Source organism: Nannobrachium achirus (assembly GCF_963921795.1).
Source record: "Nannobrachium achirus genome assembly, chromosome: 7".
NCBI classification, from domain to species: domain Eukaryota; kingdom Metazoa; phylum Chordata; class Actinopteri; order Myctophiformes; family Myctophidae; genus Nannobrachium; species Nannobrachium achirus.
In genome coordinates, this window is record NC_137816.1 from 30,093,264 (window position 1) to 30,107,623 (window position 14,360).

Consider the following 14,360-nt stretch of genomic DNA (forward strand, 5'->3'; position numbering starts at 1 on the left):
GGAGTAAAAAGTAAAATTTTTGTAGTGGAGTATCTTACAATAAATGCGAGAAGTCTCTGCGTGTGCGTGCGTGCGTGTATATGTATGTATGTATGTAATCCGCGTATCTCGAGAACCGTTCGTCCGACCGGCTTCAGATTCGGCAAATGCAAATGTTAGGGACATGTTTGAATAATTTAGTTTTCATTTTTTCCTCTCCTTTTCAGATGGGGGTCTATCAATTTGGGGATCCTTAACATGAAAAAGTTTGAGAACTACTTCTACCACTGTAGTCTGTGTGTGTGTGTGTGTGTGTGTGTGTGTGTGTGTGTGTGTGTGTGTGTGTGTGTGTGTGTGTGTGTGTGTGTGTGTGTGTGTGTGTGTGTGTGTGTGTGTGTGTGTGTGTGTGTGTGTGTGTGTGTGTGTGTGCGTGCATGCGTGTGTGCGTGTGTGCATGCGTGCGTTTGTGTATGAATGATGCTGGTACAAGGAGCTTGTACACATCTATTATTGAGAATACTTCCCGTACTACCTTTGACCGCCTAGGGCTGTGTGAAGTGGGAGCAGAGCAGCAAGCCCCAGAGATGTGCTGTACAGGACCTGTGTTCATATTCCTAGTACTCATAGATTCTGTTTCTTCTAGCCATCCATGCTAAACTTTGTTTGTGATCTAATTAAGCCACTGTGTATAGCGTAGTGTAACACGACTAACCATGTCTGTTCACTGTACGTTTAACTCATCTAGTGCCTATCCTGAACTAGTTGGGGACCGGGCGCCGCAATGTGTGGTACCTATCCTGAACTAGTTCGGGACAGGCACTATTTTAATATAAACATTGTTGGGTCTTACCGTGACTTTGGGCCGTAGTGGGCCGCGGGCCGTGCTTTGTTTATGTTCGGCGCTGAGAGCATCTCAACGCCGATTTTTTGCATTGAATCCAATGCATCCTGCAATTTTTGAAGCTCTTTTTCTCTGATCTATGCTTTTATGGAAGAGAAAAAACTTTATTCACGGCTAAATAGCCGAAAAATGTGCTTCTAACATTAGCGTTAGCCTATAGGTAATGGAAGCTAACTCCATCCGGGTCATATTCATGTCACGCACGAACGTGATCACGCGCGGCACGGCTGCGCAGGGCTTGCGCATATACAGCACGGCCCTATGGGGTTTGTTCTGGCTTCTCAGCTGGAGTTCTTTTACTCAAGTACATTTTTTATTCCAGACTTTTACTTGTAACCGAGTATTTCTACATTGCAGTTTTGATACTTTTACTTAAAGCTCACACTGACACGCCCCGAAATTATCATAGTATTATACAGTAGGTCACGTGGTCTATCTGAAAACACCATAACTCTATAGACAACACTCGGAATCAAAATATCCCATCGCCCGCAGCGCAGCCCCCTCCACTCTCTAATGCGGCCGGGCAGGGGGGCTCTTTGAATCCATAGGAGGAGACGCGGCCAGGGGAGGAGGGGAGGAGGAGGAGAAGAGAGACAGACAGATAGTTTCAGAACTGCTGTTAAAAGGGTTTCTCCTCGGTCAGTAACAGCCTGTCTTTGCTCTCCCCGTTTCGTGTGTGTGTGTGTGTGTGTGTGTGTGTGTGTGTGTGTGTGTGTGTGTGTGTGTGTGTGTGTGTGTGTGTGTGTGTGTGTGTGTGTGTGTGTGTGTGTGTGTGTGTGTGAAAACATCGTCTCCGCCATTTCAACAACTAAACATAAACAAGCATATTCACATGAACAATGGGGAAGTAACAACCAGCTTTGGGTGGAATTATAATTTTTATATGCACAGATTCATATATAAATTCGTGGCTTTAGCTTCAGCTCTAGTGCTAGCCCATAGCCCTGTGGGAGCAGAAAAGTTGCTTTCTGAGGGCTGCGATAGCGGCCCTGCGGGCGATGGGAAGAGAATGTACATTGTAAAGACATACAGTAAGTAACAGTCAATTAATTAATTTGATTGGCTTATCGTGCATTCCCACAATGACATCAAAAACATATATAAAATTGTTTTTTAAAATGATTTCTTAAGGTGACAGTACCCCTTTAGGTGACATAGCCCCTTTAAGTAAAATCACACCTGTGTGAACTGAGCGGTGGTCGTGGAGGCTGCACAACAGCAAAACAAATATATATGTATATGGGTAATAATAATAATAATAGTAATAATAATAATTAAAAAAATAAAATAAAAATATGTGGGGGGGGGGGGGGGGGGGGTGCTTGTGCGTGTGTGTGTGTGTGTGTGTGTCCCCTCCCTGCATGGGGCTCTACTCCCCGTGTGTGTGTGTGTGTGTGTGTGTGTGTGTGTGTGTGTGTGTGTGTGTGTGTGTGTGTGTGTGTGTGTGTGTGACCCCCCCCCCCCCCCTCCCTGTGTGTGTGTGTGTGTGTGTGTGTGTGTGTGTGTGTGTGTGTGTGTGTGTGTGTGTGTGTGTGTGTGTTGCAGTTGATTTTCAGGCTAGACACAACAGCACCCTCTTTGGTCAACCAGTGCCACTCCAGGCTACAGACCCACACACAGACCCACACACAGACATACATACATACATACATACACTGATACACACATGGCCGTGCGTGCGTGCGTGCGTGTGTGCGTGTGTGCGTGCGTGTTTGTTGCAATTGATGCTCAGGCTAGACTCAACATCAGGCTACAGACACATATACGGATACACACTCCTGCATACACCTCAGGCTACAGACACACACACACGGCCATTCTAAGGAGCGGCGTCACCACCGCTCAAAAATGTACCTTTCCCACCATTGCCCCTCCCTCTCCTCTTGACCAGAGCATCTGTTTGTGCCTCAGCCTTCTGATCCTTTCATTAAAGCCATTTACTGTGATTTACTGTGAGACTGGCAACAGTGAAAAGTATGGTGTAAGAAAGCCTAGACGCCAAAGAGCCCTAGCTCTCATGTGAGCTTGGTGGCTGTATTCATTAGTTTGACTGAATTCATATTATTAGAAATTTATAATTTGCACCAATCATTTCTACTGATCCAAGAAATTGGCTTTCACAGCACATTCCCAGAGCGAGAAGCACAGGGTCCTCTGAAGCACAGCTTTTAAAAGTGAACTGAATATTAAATTGACAAGAAACAATTATTTAAATTATGCAATTTAATTTAAATTCTAATTTAGTTCATAAGATTGTGCCAGTTGGCATCCCTATTTAAGCCATGTAATTATTCACAATGTTAGATAGCTGATCTGCAGGCTCACAAAAGCGGTGCAATGTGACGCGTTGTGAGCTTGTAGATCAACTTGCTGCCAGATGTTATGGGTATTTGGGGGTTCTTCTTAGCATGTTTGGGTATACCAGCTCTAGAGGTTGTCATAAGACAAATTCCAATACCAAAATCTCTGTTCACACCACACTCAGTCCTCCAGCTTAACAAGGAAACAGTTACAGTTTGTGTCTCAAATTGTAATTTGCTTTTGGAGGAGACAGAAGAGCGAGTGAGCTCTCCAAGCTGTTTGGAGCGGCAAACAGCGAGCGTAAATGTGTGTAGGCTTCGCTTCAGCCTTTTCTCGTCCACTCGCCGGAACCATTGTCTGCCTATCTGTTCTGGTAGACCATCTCCTCACGCCATGGGATGGAAACCATGACTACGCTGTCTGGGAGATGGGGTAAAAAAAAGACTACAAAACTTTGATCTGCGTGCTCATATCCTAATGTGTAAACTGCAGAGATAGAGCAGAGATAGAGAAGTGCATTTGTAGGCAATATATATTAACTCATTGAATGCCCTTTTCAAGATGGCCGCCAAGTACCAGGATGCCACGTTCCTAGATTTCTAGTGCACGGATCAATTTTTAGTGCACGGATCCGTGCACGCCCATGCACCATATGTGTAGTACTTTTTAACAGCTTTCAAACAAAAAAATCTGCTTGGAAATCCGTTCAGGCATTCATGAGATAGAAGCCTTCAAAGTCAGACAAAACAAACATTTTGCCATTTTGAAAGATGTGTTTGTTATGGGGCTAAACATGCAATTTCGCGATTGCGATCATGCCTAATACATTTTAGGCATTTTTGGAATTTCTTTTATCAAAATGGCTGCCAACTCGGGAAACTCGGGCTGTGGTAGCCTGGGACTACTGTAATAACTCGGGAAACTTGGGCCTTGGCAATCAATGAGTTAATACAATTATTATTATTATCACTGAACAACAGTGATCAAGCGTTGTCGGGTTGGTCTGCGACCATAATATTCAGACCTGGTCGATCTGGTCCTGCTGGCCTCGGTACACCGTCTCCGGGTCGGAGGGAGGCCGCAGGCGGAACTCAGAGTCGCAGAAGTTGCCGTCTCCATCCACGTTGTGGAGGCTCTCCCACACCACCTTCTCCTCCGTCAGGAAGCCCTGGTCGGTCACCAGCAGGTACAGCTGGCCCTGTCACACACAATAATAGTAATAATAATAATAATAATATCTGAAATGAACATGGAGCTTTTCTAAGTACCTAAAGAGGCTTTACATGGGGAGTGGAGGAGAAAACAACAAAAGAAAAGCGACTTTATTACAAAAAAGAAAAAAGAAAAGGCTAAGGGCCGATTCATACTCCACTTTTAGAGCCAAATTAATTTCGGTTCGGCTCTGACCGTCATTAATTCGGCTGTTCGGTGCCACCGAGATGTTGTGACTCCCCGAACCGAACTGAAATAAATTCGGCTCAAAAAGTGGATTATGAATCGGCCCTAAGACTACGGAATAAAAGCAATAAAAACAGTGGAATGGTGAGACGGAGAGGGGGGGAGGGCAGTTAGCTTTGTGCCGTAGAACTGCAATTTAAAAAGAAATGTCCAACATTTGACTGAGTGTGTATATCTGTCCGTATGAGTACGGCAACACCAGCTGCAGCCAGCCAACCAGCGGTGCTGGTGAGCAGCCAGCACTGCTCACTTCACACAGGTGTGATTTTTATTCAAATCTTTGCTTCTGGAGGTCCCTGGAACAAAACCTTTTCAGATGGGGGTCCGTGGCCAAATACATATCATTCTGTGAGTCCTTGGCACAAAAATGTTTTTGGGACCAATGTATTTTAAATTATTTTGGGGGGTCCCCAGATGATTAACTTAATGTGCAACACCATTTTCTCATCAACAGTAAACAAACCAACATAACGTTTAAGTGTATAGCACATTTCTAAAGTGACAATTTAAGGACTTTTAACCTGCTCTGACGAAGGCCTCGTGCCGAAACGCATCAGCGCGTTCAGAATAAAATGGAACGTAATATCTGAGCATGTCTTGTATTTGCATTTTGGTGTGCTGCTTTTTCCACTTCTGTGGATCCTTGTGTTCAGTTGTACCTAGAGCTAAGCACCCTCTGCCCTAATCAGTGGCAGCAATCAGAGGAAGCGCACCTGTTCTCGTATCCGTGACAATTTAAGGACCTTTTAATATAGCCTAGTAAACTGAGTCCTCCTGCTTTCTGATTAGAATTCAAGGAGAAAGGACAGTCTGGTTTACGAGGCTACTTTTAAAACCTCTGAAATTACAAATTACATTTTTGACCAAAATTGTCAAATATTAGAGGCAGAAATTGTGAAAATAGCTGATCTACATGCTCACAACGCCTCGCAACGCTATTTTCACAATAAAACCGTGATATGCAAAATGTAATGCCTCAACTCTTAGTGCTCATCAGGGTGGGGGTCCCCAGTTCAAATATGATTATTTTGGGAGTTGCGGCCTGAAAAGGTTAAGAACCACTGTACTAGGGGACTTTATCCAAGGGTTCTAGGTGCTAGTAGACACAGCTTGCTTACTTTGGCAAGCAGACTCTACTGTTCGCACACACAGTACAGGTCCAGCTTCCGGTGCTGCAGATAACAGGAAAGGTGTGTCCTTGCTACACTGATAAGGGACGCTCATGGCCTGTGCACTGGGAACTGCTGGAGATCCATGCAGCAGATGGAAAACAGTCTTTTTGACCTCCACATCTATATTACCTTCGAAGAAGTGGTGAACCTTTTAACAAAAATAAACTGGAGAATGATGATTTCTGACAGTGGGGAGGCGAAAAGAGCTGGAGGGGAAACACGCTGAATTCTTGCCTCAAACTTCAGACAAAGTTGAGCTTTCCATGCTGCTTTCTCAGAACAAGAAATGCTGAATTTGGGTCATAGTGTGAATTTCGGGGAGGGGTGGGCTAACGAGGAAATGAAGTTACTCATTTATTAGCACGTAGATCAGTTTTCTGAGTCAAAGTTATTTTCAAAACAATGACCTTGGAACAGGCAGTAGACTGCGAGACCCGTGGGATCCAAAGGGGGATGCATACCATAGGGCAGGGGTCTTCAACGTTTTCAGGCCAAGGACCCCTTATTTGAGAGAGAGATGAAGCAGGGACCCCCACAACATTTTCATAGATTCCATATAGTTTAATCGTTTGACAGCACAATCATCAGTGTATTTTGGATTCATGTCAATTTGTGTTTTCAGATATTATTAACCACTTGAACTGTCAATACTTAATAAACTTGACCTTTCACTCTGTACTTAGTGTGCTCTTTTTCCCCTCTACACCAAACCTCTTTGCAGAAAATAGCGGATCTACAAGCTCACAACGCCTTGCAGCCTAGATCCGCCATTTTTGGCTACAGTTCTCAGAGTCAGAATATGGACACTAGGGTTCAAGTTGTTAATATAAAAAGGATTGGAAGATTTGGGCGGACCCCCTGTAGTAACTCTGAGGACCCCCTAGGGGTCCCGGACCGGTTCTGTCTCTTTATTATTTATATAACATATATAACAGTGTTGTCCGTGCCGTATGGTTGCTTTTTTATTTGTTGTACCTTGTATTTGATCATGGTGCTGAAGTGGTTATTCCTGAAGAAAACGCAGAGTTCCCCCTCCTGTACGGTGGACGTGAGCTCACACAGGCCGTGGTACGTCAGCTGAGTGGCCGTGCTGTTCAGAAACTGCTCTGCTACCATGCCTGCATTGGGCACAGAGAGGGAGAGAGAGAGTACTTTGATTGATTGATTGATTGAATATTTGGCCTAGAATTATTTAATGCTTTAACCAGTGAAAAATAGCAGATATACAAGCTCACAGCGCGGCACCGAGTGCCGCGCTGCGAGCTTGTAGATCTGCTATTTTTGAAAAAGTCGTAAAGAATGTGTGCAAATCTTTGAACATATGTATTTTCAAAGCGAACGTTTTGCTTCTGGGTGGTCCCTGGAACAAAATATTTTGAGATGGGGGTCCGTGGCCAAATACATATCATTTTGGGGGTCCTTCACATGAAAAGGTTTAAGAACCTTGCACACCTCATGGATATGCATGGAACAGAGAAAATGAGCTCTAAAGATCCTGGATTGCATTGGAGTGGATGGTAAATATTTTTTTGTAAAAAAAAATTTTTTTTTACAAAAAAAATGTTTTTTTAAAAAGCCGAACTAGTTCGGGATAGGCACCCAGGACGGTCCAAATTATCCCGAACTAGTTCGGGATAGGCACAATAAGAGTTAAGACCTGAGGCTGATTCCACAAATTCCCTCTAAATCAGTAGTTCTCACACTTTCAAAGGTTTTCAAAAATGTTCAAACTTAGCAGAAGTACAAGAGACTTGATTGAAATTAAAATAAATCACTGTTTCTAAACTACAGTGAACAAACAGATGGACACAGGCAGATGGATGTTGGGTATTGGGTAATGTTCCAATTTGTACCGAGAATGTTTTTACACTGCTTATCGGTGTGATATTTTGATGTCCAAATAACCCCCCAAAAAACTAAAATGGGTCCCGACCAACTGTTTGGGAAATAATTATATTCATGACATGGGATAATAGCTGCTACTGTAAGACAGTCAGAACCAGGGGTTTTCAAAGTGGGTGACGGGGTGCCGTGACGGCAGTCCAGGGGTGCCGCGAGATCATTTGATAATATTTGGAATTTATTTGGACACTTGAAAAAATATTTAGTATCATTTTAAACTTGAAGTACAAAGTTATTTTCAGTCATTAAATGGCTATTATCTCAACGTTTTCCTCGCAACATAATCACTAAAATATCGTCACTGTCGGGCAGAAACCCTGTATTTACAAGTTACAGGACCGTCGCACAAAAACTAGTGAAAACAGCCGATCTACAAGCTGTTTTCACTAGTTTAGTACATATTTTAGATGATAAATACAAAATGAACGGTTTCCACTCGACAACGATGATATGCTATAAATATAAGGTGCTGGGAGTGAAAATTATAATGTAGGGGTGACTCGGATTAAAAAAAAGGATTTATGGGGTGCCCTGAGACAAAAAAGTTTGGGAAGCCCTGGTCAAAACAGCTCATTTGTACTGTGCTGTTAATTTGCAGCCAGTTGTACTTGACTATATATGGACTTTGGCTGCTGGTCTGAAATCCAGTTAACAGAAGCTGCATAATGGCTTGTATAGCAAATGCTGCAGTAAAAAAATGCCATTGTTCTATTGTACCCATTTGATGCAAACAATGAAGAGTTTGATACTTGTTGTAAAACTGTCTACACTTGAGAGAAAGTGGCAGTTTTGAAAAATAACACTGGTTTTCTTTTAAGGCCAAGATCAACCCGATTGGGGTGGGAGAGATGTGTGTCATTGCGTAAAACCTGCTACCATCAAAATGTGTGGAAAAGGCCCTTTTTATACTCCATGTGGTGTGTTAATTAACTAAGTATATTTAATTTACTCAAGTATCACTGCCCCGATCAGTGCCAAATCTCTTGTGCACGCTGCCAATAGGCCAAGGAGAATCCTTGAATATGTCTGACCTTTGTAGTTTTCTTGTGTGTGAGAAAATCTTTCACATTTTGTTATTGTTAATCTCACGAACCCTGTCTGTCCGTCCATCCATCCACATTTTGGGCAAGACTGACATCATCAGTATGATGCCATCATCAATACAGTATGACATCAAAGATTCACAAAGAAGTCACGCCGACAATAGCAAAGACCCCATCTTGTTTTTGAGGGGTGCTAACCGCTCCCACGTCTGGCTTTGTGTGTAGGTCCCTATGTCCCTATGTCAGTATGAGCAAGAGACTAACGCCGCTTGAGACTAACGTCATAGAAAGTACGCAGAGACCGACATCACCACAGCTGATGCGACGAACAGAATGGCCCATACAAGGATATATGCATGTGTGTCATGTTTGATACCATAAGAGTTTTATTTACTGTACATTATCGTCTCTGTGTGGAAACCTCACATAGTATGTCCAAAATTGTTACTTTTCAAGATTGAAATTCAAAAGTATCAAAAGTAGCACATCGAGTCGATGGAAAAGCTTGAAGCGCGTCGCTTCGGGCTGCGCTTCGAGCTTGGACTCGAATATGGAGATAAGAGGTTTCTGTCCGACAGCCACAGTATATACATAATTTTTTATTTCATAGTTTTTTATTCTCTTTTTGTATACATATTTTCCTTGAAATGAAGGACCAGTAGTAGTGCATAGAGAACATTTTACAGCCCAGATGTAGGAGCCATGATGTGGGAAAGGAAAGGAGGAAAAGCAGAGAGAAAGTCAAGGAAGTGGAAGAGAAAACAATGGCGCCCTACAACCACCCACCTTCCCCTGCCAACTCGCTGCTCTCCGACTGTTTACAGGAGATTATCTTCTCCACCAGCTGGTTGTAGCTGCAGTTGCCTACCGCCTTGACAATGTCCTGCATCTGGAGAGGGAGAGAGGGAGAGAGAGAGAGAGAGAGAGAGAGAGAGAGAAAGAGAGAGAGAGAGAGAGAGAGAGAGAGAGAGAGAGAGAGAGAGAGAGAGAGAGAGAGAGAGAGAGAGAGAGAACAAGAGCATCCATCAAGCCTTTGTTCCTGCCCTACGACTACAACAAACCCAATGAACGGACCACATTAAAACATGCTGACATATTTGCAACGGAGAGCGGCTCGTTAAGAGCGTTAACTTTGGTGTTGATTCATTACAGCAGCGATTCTCAAACATTCTCATGTCAACCGCTCCCAAACTGATGTATATTTGGCCACAGATCCCAAATCTTAAAAAAGAACATATATATCCCACGATTTTGTAACCCATTTCTCACCCGTGTCAATTATCTAATGTAATTCTGGGCACTACACTCCCTCTGCCAACCTGGGGAGAGCAACGGACTGACCTCATGCTTCCTTCTATGCATGAGGAGTCCAAGTCGCTTCTTTTCACCTGACAGGGGGGAGTTTCTCCGGCTGGACGTAGCGCGTGGAAGGAACACGTTATTTCAACGGGTTCCTTTCCCCTTCATCGGGCTGGCCAGGGGGAGGCATCCCCAATCTGAAAATATTTTGTGCCGGGGACCTCCATAAAAGATTTGTTTAGATGTAAAGAATTATAAATTATTTTCCAAACAATTTAGATTTTTTTCAAAATGGTTCAAAAACAGCTGTTCGAACTGTGACCTTGTAAATTGTCTATATTCAAATAACTGTAATATAAATTTGGGTTTAAGTGGTTAAAATGTTCCTCAATTTGCTGGGTGCCCCTGGAAGACAATGTCCAGCATCAGGGAAGAGAGAGTGAGAGACAACAAGAGCTTCCATCAAGCCTTTGTTCCTGCAGTTTGACTACAGTACAAACTGACCAATGGACCACCTTGACCCATTGAAACCAGGAAAGCATCTTTGTCTTTTTATACTTTGGCTATTCAAAAATAGCAGATATACAAGCTTGTAGATTATTTTTCTTTTCCCTTTTTTTGAATCTTAAATGGGACTCATCTTATATTAACTAAAATCTTTGCTTCTAAGGGTCCCTGGAACTAATTATTTTGAGATGGGGGTCGGTGGCCAAATACATATAATTTTGGGGGTCCTTGACATGAAAACGTTTGAGAAGCACTGATATACCATCATAATATTTTCATAAAACAATGCTCATTATGAGCTTTAGCTTCAGTGCTCAAACCAAGGGTCCTCGAGGAGTTAAGAGACTTCTGGGAGTGTGCAAATGGAACCTTTCATTTTACACTCTCGAGTTAGATTGTTTTTGTAAATAGATTGCGGTCACAGATATAGATATAGAGATATAACATTTGATCAAATTGGGTCCCTGGCCTAACCCATACTGTAGACCTCTTGAAATAAAATGTAAAAAGCTTGAAAACTACTGCATTACAGTGAGCTGCAAATAAAAACTCAATGACTGGAAAAATTGTTTTTCGACATGGGTTTTTCACTAACCTTTGAAAAAATCAAAGAATATTCTACGTCGCTCGAATGTGTGTGTGTGTGTGTGTGTGTGTGTGTGTGTGTGTGTGTGTGTGTGTGTGTGTGTGTGTGTGTGGTCCCCGGACCCCACTTTGAGAACCACTGTTGAAGATGAAGTATGATTGTTTTTCTAGTCTAATAAAAGTGTAATAAAAAGAGGGCCAGGGAGAGGTCAATGCTATTACCTGTGGGTCAACCAGCCAGCCGTGGTACAGAGGGATGTCCAGCAGGTCAAACACCAGGCATTCCGGCGTGTACTCGAACACTCGCACCCCCGTGAACTTCACGTTGACGTCCAGGCCCGTCTGCAGCTTGTGCAGCACTGCCATGGCATCGCTCATGTTCTGGAGGGACAGAGAGGACAATTCAGGACACAAAGAAGGAAGGTGGACTTTGGTCACAGAAAATGTAGCAGAGTTTCCCAACAGCATTAAGGCCGCACTATGTAACTTTCCTCTTTCACCCTGGATTTGGACCCGGTTTCCTGCACAAGTGCTGATGTTTTCCACCATTGAGCTAATAGAGCCGGCCTGCTTGCTCAGGGGATAAATTGAATATTGACCTTCAGGTCAAAATTTGTGTCAGATCTCGTGTCTATTAGGTGAGACATGACCTTCGGCTTTGGCATGATCTAAATGTCTCAATACAAGAGCCCAAAATACAACCACCCCAATTGTATAAGTTATAATGTATTAACATACTGTACCATACAGATTGGACAAGATTTTTTTAAATAAAAAAATATTACATAATGCCACTTTAAAGGAGTAGTTCACCCCCAAAATGACCTTTTTTCTATTGATTAGTCACGCCATGGAGAGTAGAGTTCAATAATATTTTTTGGTTTTTGTCACATTCCTAAGACAAAAATTTGATTCGAGTAAATTTACCCCCATTGATTCCGGATGGGGACCCTTTTCGAAACGGGTCCCCATCCGGAACGAATGGGGGTACATTTATTGTTATCACATTTTTGTCTTAGGAATGCGACAAAAAACTAAAAATATTATTGAACTCTAGTCTCCATGGCGTGACTAATCAATAGAAAAAAAGTCATTTTGGGGGTGAACTACTCCTTTAACCACTTCAGCCCTACCTCAGTACATACTTTGTTGTACGAATAGCGAAAATACTCGATTTACAAGCTCACAACATGTCACAGCTGGCAGAGCTGCTATTTTCCAAAATTTTTGAAAATGGAATTTGAACATTTTGAATCGTTTGGAAAATCTGCCCAAAATAGGAATGCGAGGGTTGAAGTGGTTAAAGCGTGTCCTTCCCAGGGTTCACCCCAACCTTTTTAGAAAAAGTCAACACTGAAGATCCATGCATGGGATGAAGGCAGTACTCATATGTTTTTGTTATCAGCTACTCTATCAGCTGTCACGTTACACTACAGAAAGTCAGAGATAATTTACATGATATTTTTGTAATTCTTTGCAACATCAGCTCAGCCTTGAAGCAAATCGGTAGCAAGTAAACATTCCATCAATGTTTTTGCATCTCAAATACAGTCGCTGTCTACACTCTACAGACACACACACCATTGCTGGATCCTTTTTCAGCTTTTTCAGCAGAGAGAGATCTGACATGCAGGCAGGACTGCTGTCCCTCACAGCCACAATTATTACTTCTACCACTTTTTCTAGTCACGTGTTCAAATACTGGATTCTGATTGGCTAAATTCCGGAGGTTATGGCAGAACAACCGCCGCAGTTGTGTGAGGACGAGATCAATGCGCCTCAGTGTACATCCGGGGACTTCAGGAGGTAGTCGGAACACCTTTCCCCCAACCAACATATGACGGTCGTAGCGGTCCTATGTTTACTAACGTGCGTACGACGTCGCCGATTTATTTGGATCCAATGCAATCCGCCAACTTTAAAGCCCCTTTTCTCTGAACCTATGCCTTTCTGGAAGCGAACAGCCTCTATTTACGGCCGGAACGGTCCTTCTAACTGACGTTAGCTTAGCTGTATGATAGAAATCTTTCTCTGCATGGAGTTGGCGTCATCTGGTGGTGAGTAGAAGATGTTGTTTGTGGAACTATTTGCTGTCGTCGCGGAAGTTTTATAGGCAATAATGATTGTAACTTAATATCCTTGCAAGTTACAACTATGTGTTTTCTTTCATGTATACGGAAAAAAGTGGTAGAAAAGCTATTTACCACTCGGGGTCGGACATTATGCTCTGATAATGTCCTGTGTGAGGGTGTTATCGGACTCGGCTTCGCCTCGTCCGATCACCCCCTCACACAGGACATTATCAGAGCATAATGTCCTCTCACTCGGGGTAAATTGCTTACATAATGGCCTGATTCTTTTTTTATGTATGATTCGTTAGAATCATTTCCATTCATCCATGTTTAAAATGTAAAACAAAAAAACATTTCACATTGGAAGATTGTTCACAAATTTCTTTGTATAGCTCAGTAATACGCGTTGTGGGTATATAAATGATGCCAAAAACACAATTAACGCCAGGTATTAATTAATTAATTCAGGCGCATTTGAGCCACAGACCATCATTTGATGAGAATTTACCTCGCAGACACAAAACTTTGAATATTTTGTTATCGTTGGATAAGATTTTGCCCATAATTCCATGCTGTGTTGGTGTGATACCATAGGAGAGATAACAGGCAAACCTTGATCAAAATAACAATTCTTCTACATTCCTCTAATTGTGTAGAATTCTTGTAAATTAAGTAATGAAGATAGCTCTGGCAGGGCTTTTCAGTGTTTTTACCATATTTTTGCCGACCCACGGAAGTAACTGTCTGTCTCTTAGCAACCTAGCACCATTCATACAGTACGTTACACGTGTCAGAGCAACCTAGCACCATTCATACAGTACGTTGCACGTCTCAGAGCAACCTAGCACCATTCATACAGTACGTTGCACGTCTCAGAGCAACCTAGCACCATTCATACAGTACGTTGCACGTCTCAGAGCAACCTAGCACCATTCATACAGTACGTTGCACGTCTCAGAGCAACCTAGCACCATTCATACAGTACGTTGCACTTCTCAGAGCAACCTAGCACCATTCATATGTAGGCGTGGAGTGCACTTCTAGCATAATCACTGAAAACCCTGAAATGACGCCTATCCACGTCAATGGCCACGACCCTCCAAAATAATCATTATGAACTGAGGACCCCCCACCCTGA

The 14,360-nt window shown here is 42.8% G+C and overlaps 1 protein-coding gene across 1 annotated transcript in view; it reads right to left on the reverse strand.

The window, feature by feature from the left end:
• The window catches only part of mindy2 (MINDY lysine 48 deubiquitinase 2), a gene marked incomplete at its 3' end in the record, with an annotated part of 47,887 nt that overhangs the window by 13,514 nt on the left and 20,013 nt on the right, over positions 1-14,360 (reverse strand). Inside the window, exons 5-8 of the mRNA XM_080729591.1 lie at positions 11,373-11,531; positions 9,546-9,648; positions 6,790-6,932; positions 4,209-4,382 (exon numbers count right to left, since the gene is read on the reverse strand). Of these exons, the coding sequence (XP_080585717.1) occupies positions 4,209-4,382; positions 6,790-6,932; positions 9,546-9,648; positions 11,373-11,531 (579 nt within the window). The remainder of the gene's footprint in view (positions 1-4,208; positions 4,383-6,789; positions 6,933-9,545; positions 9,649-11,372; positions 11,532-14,360) is intronic.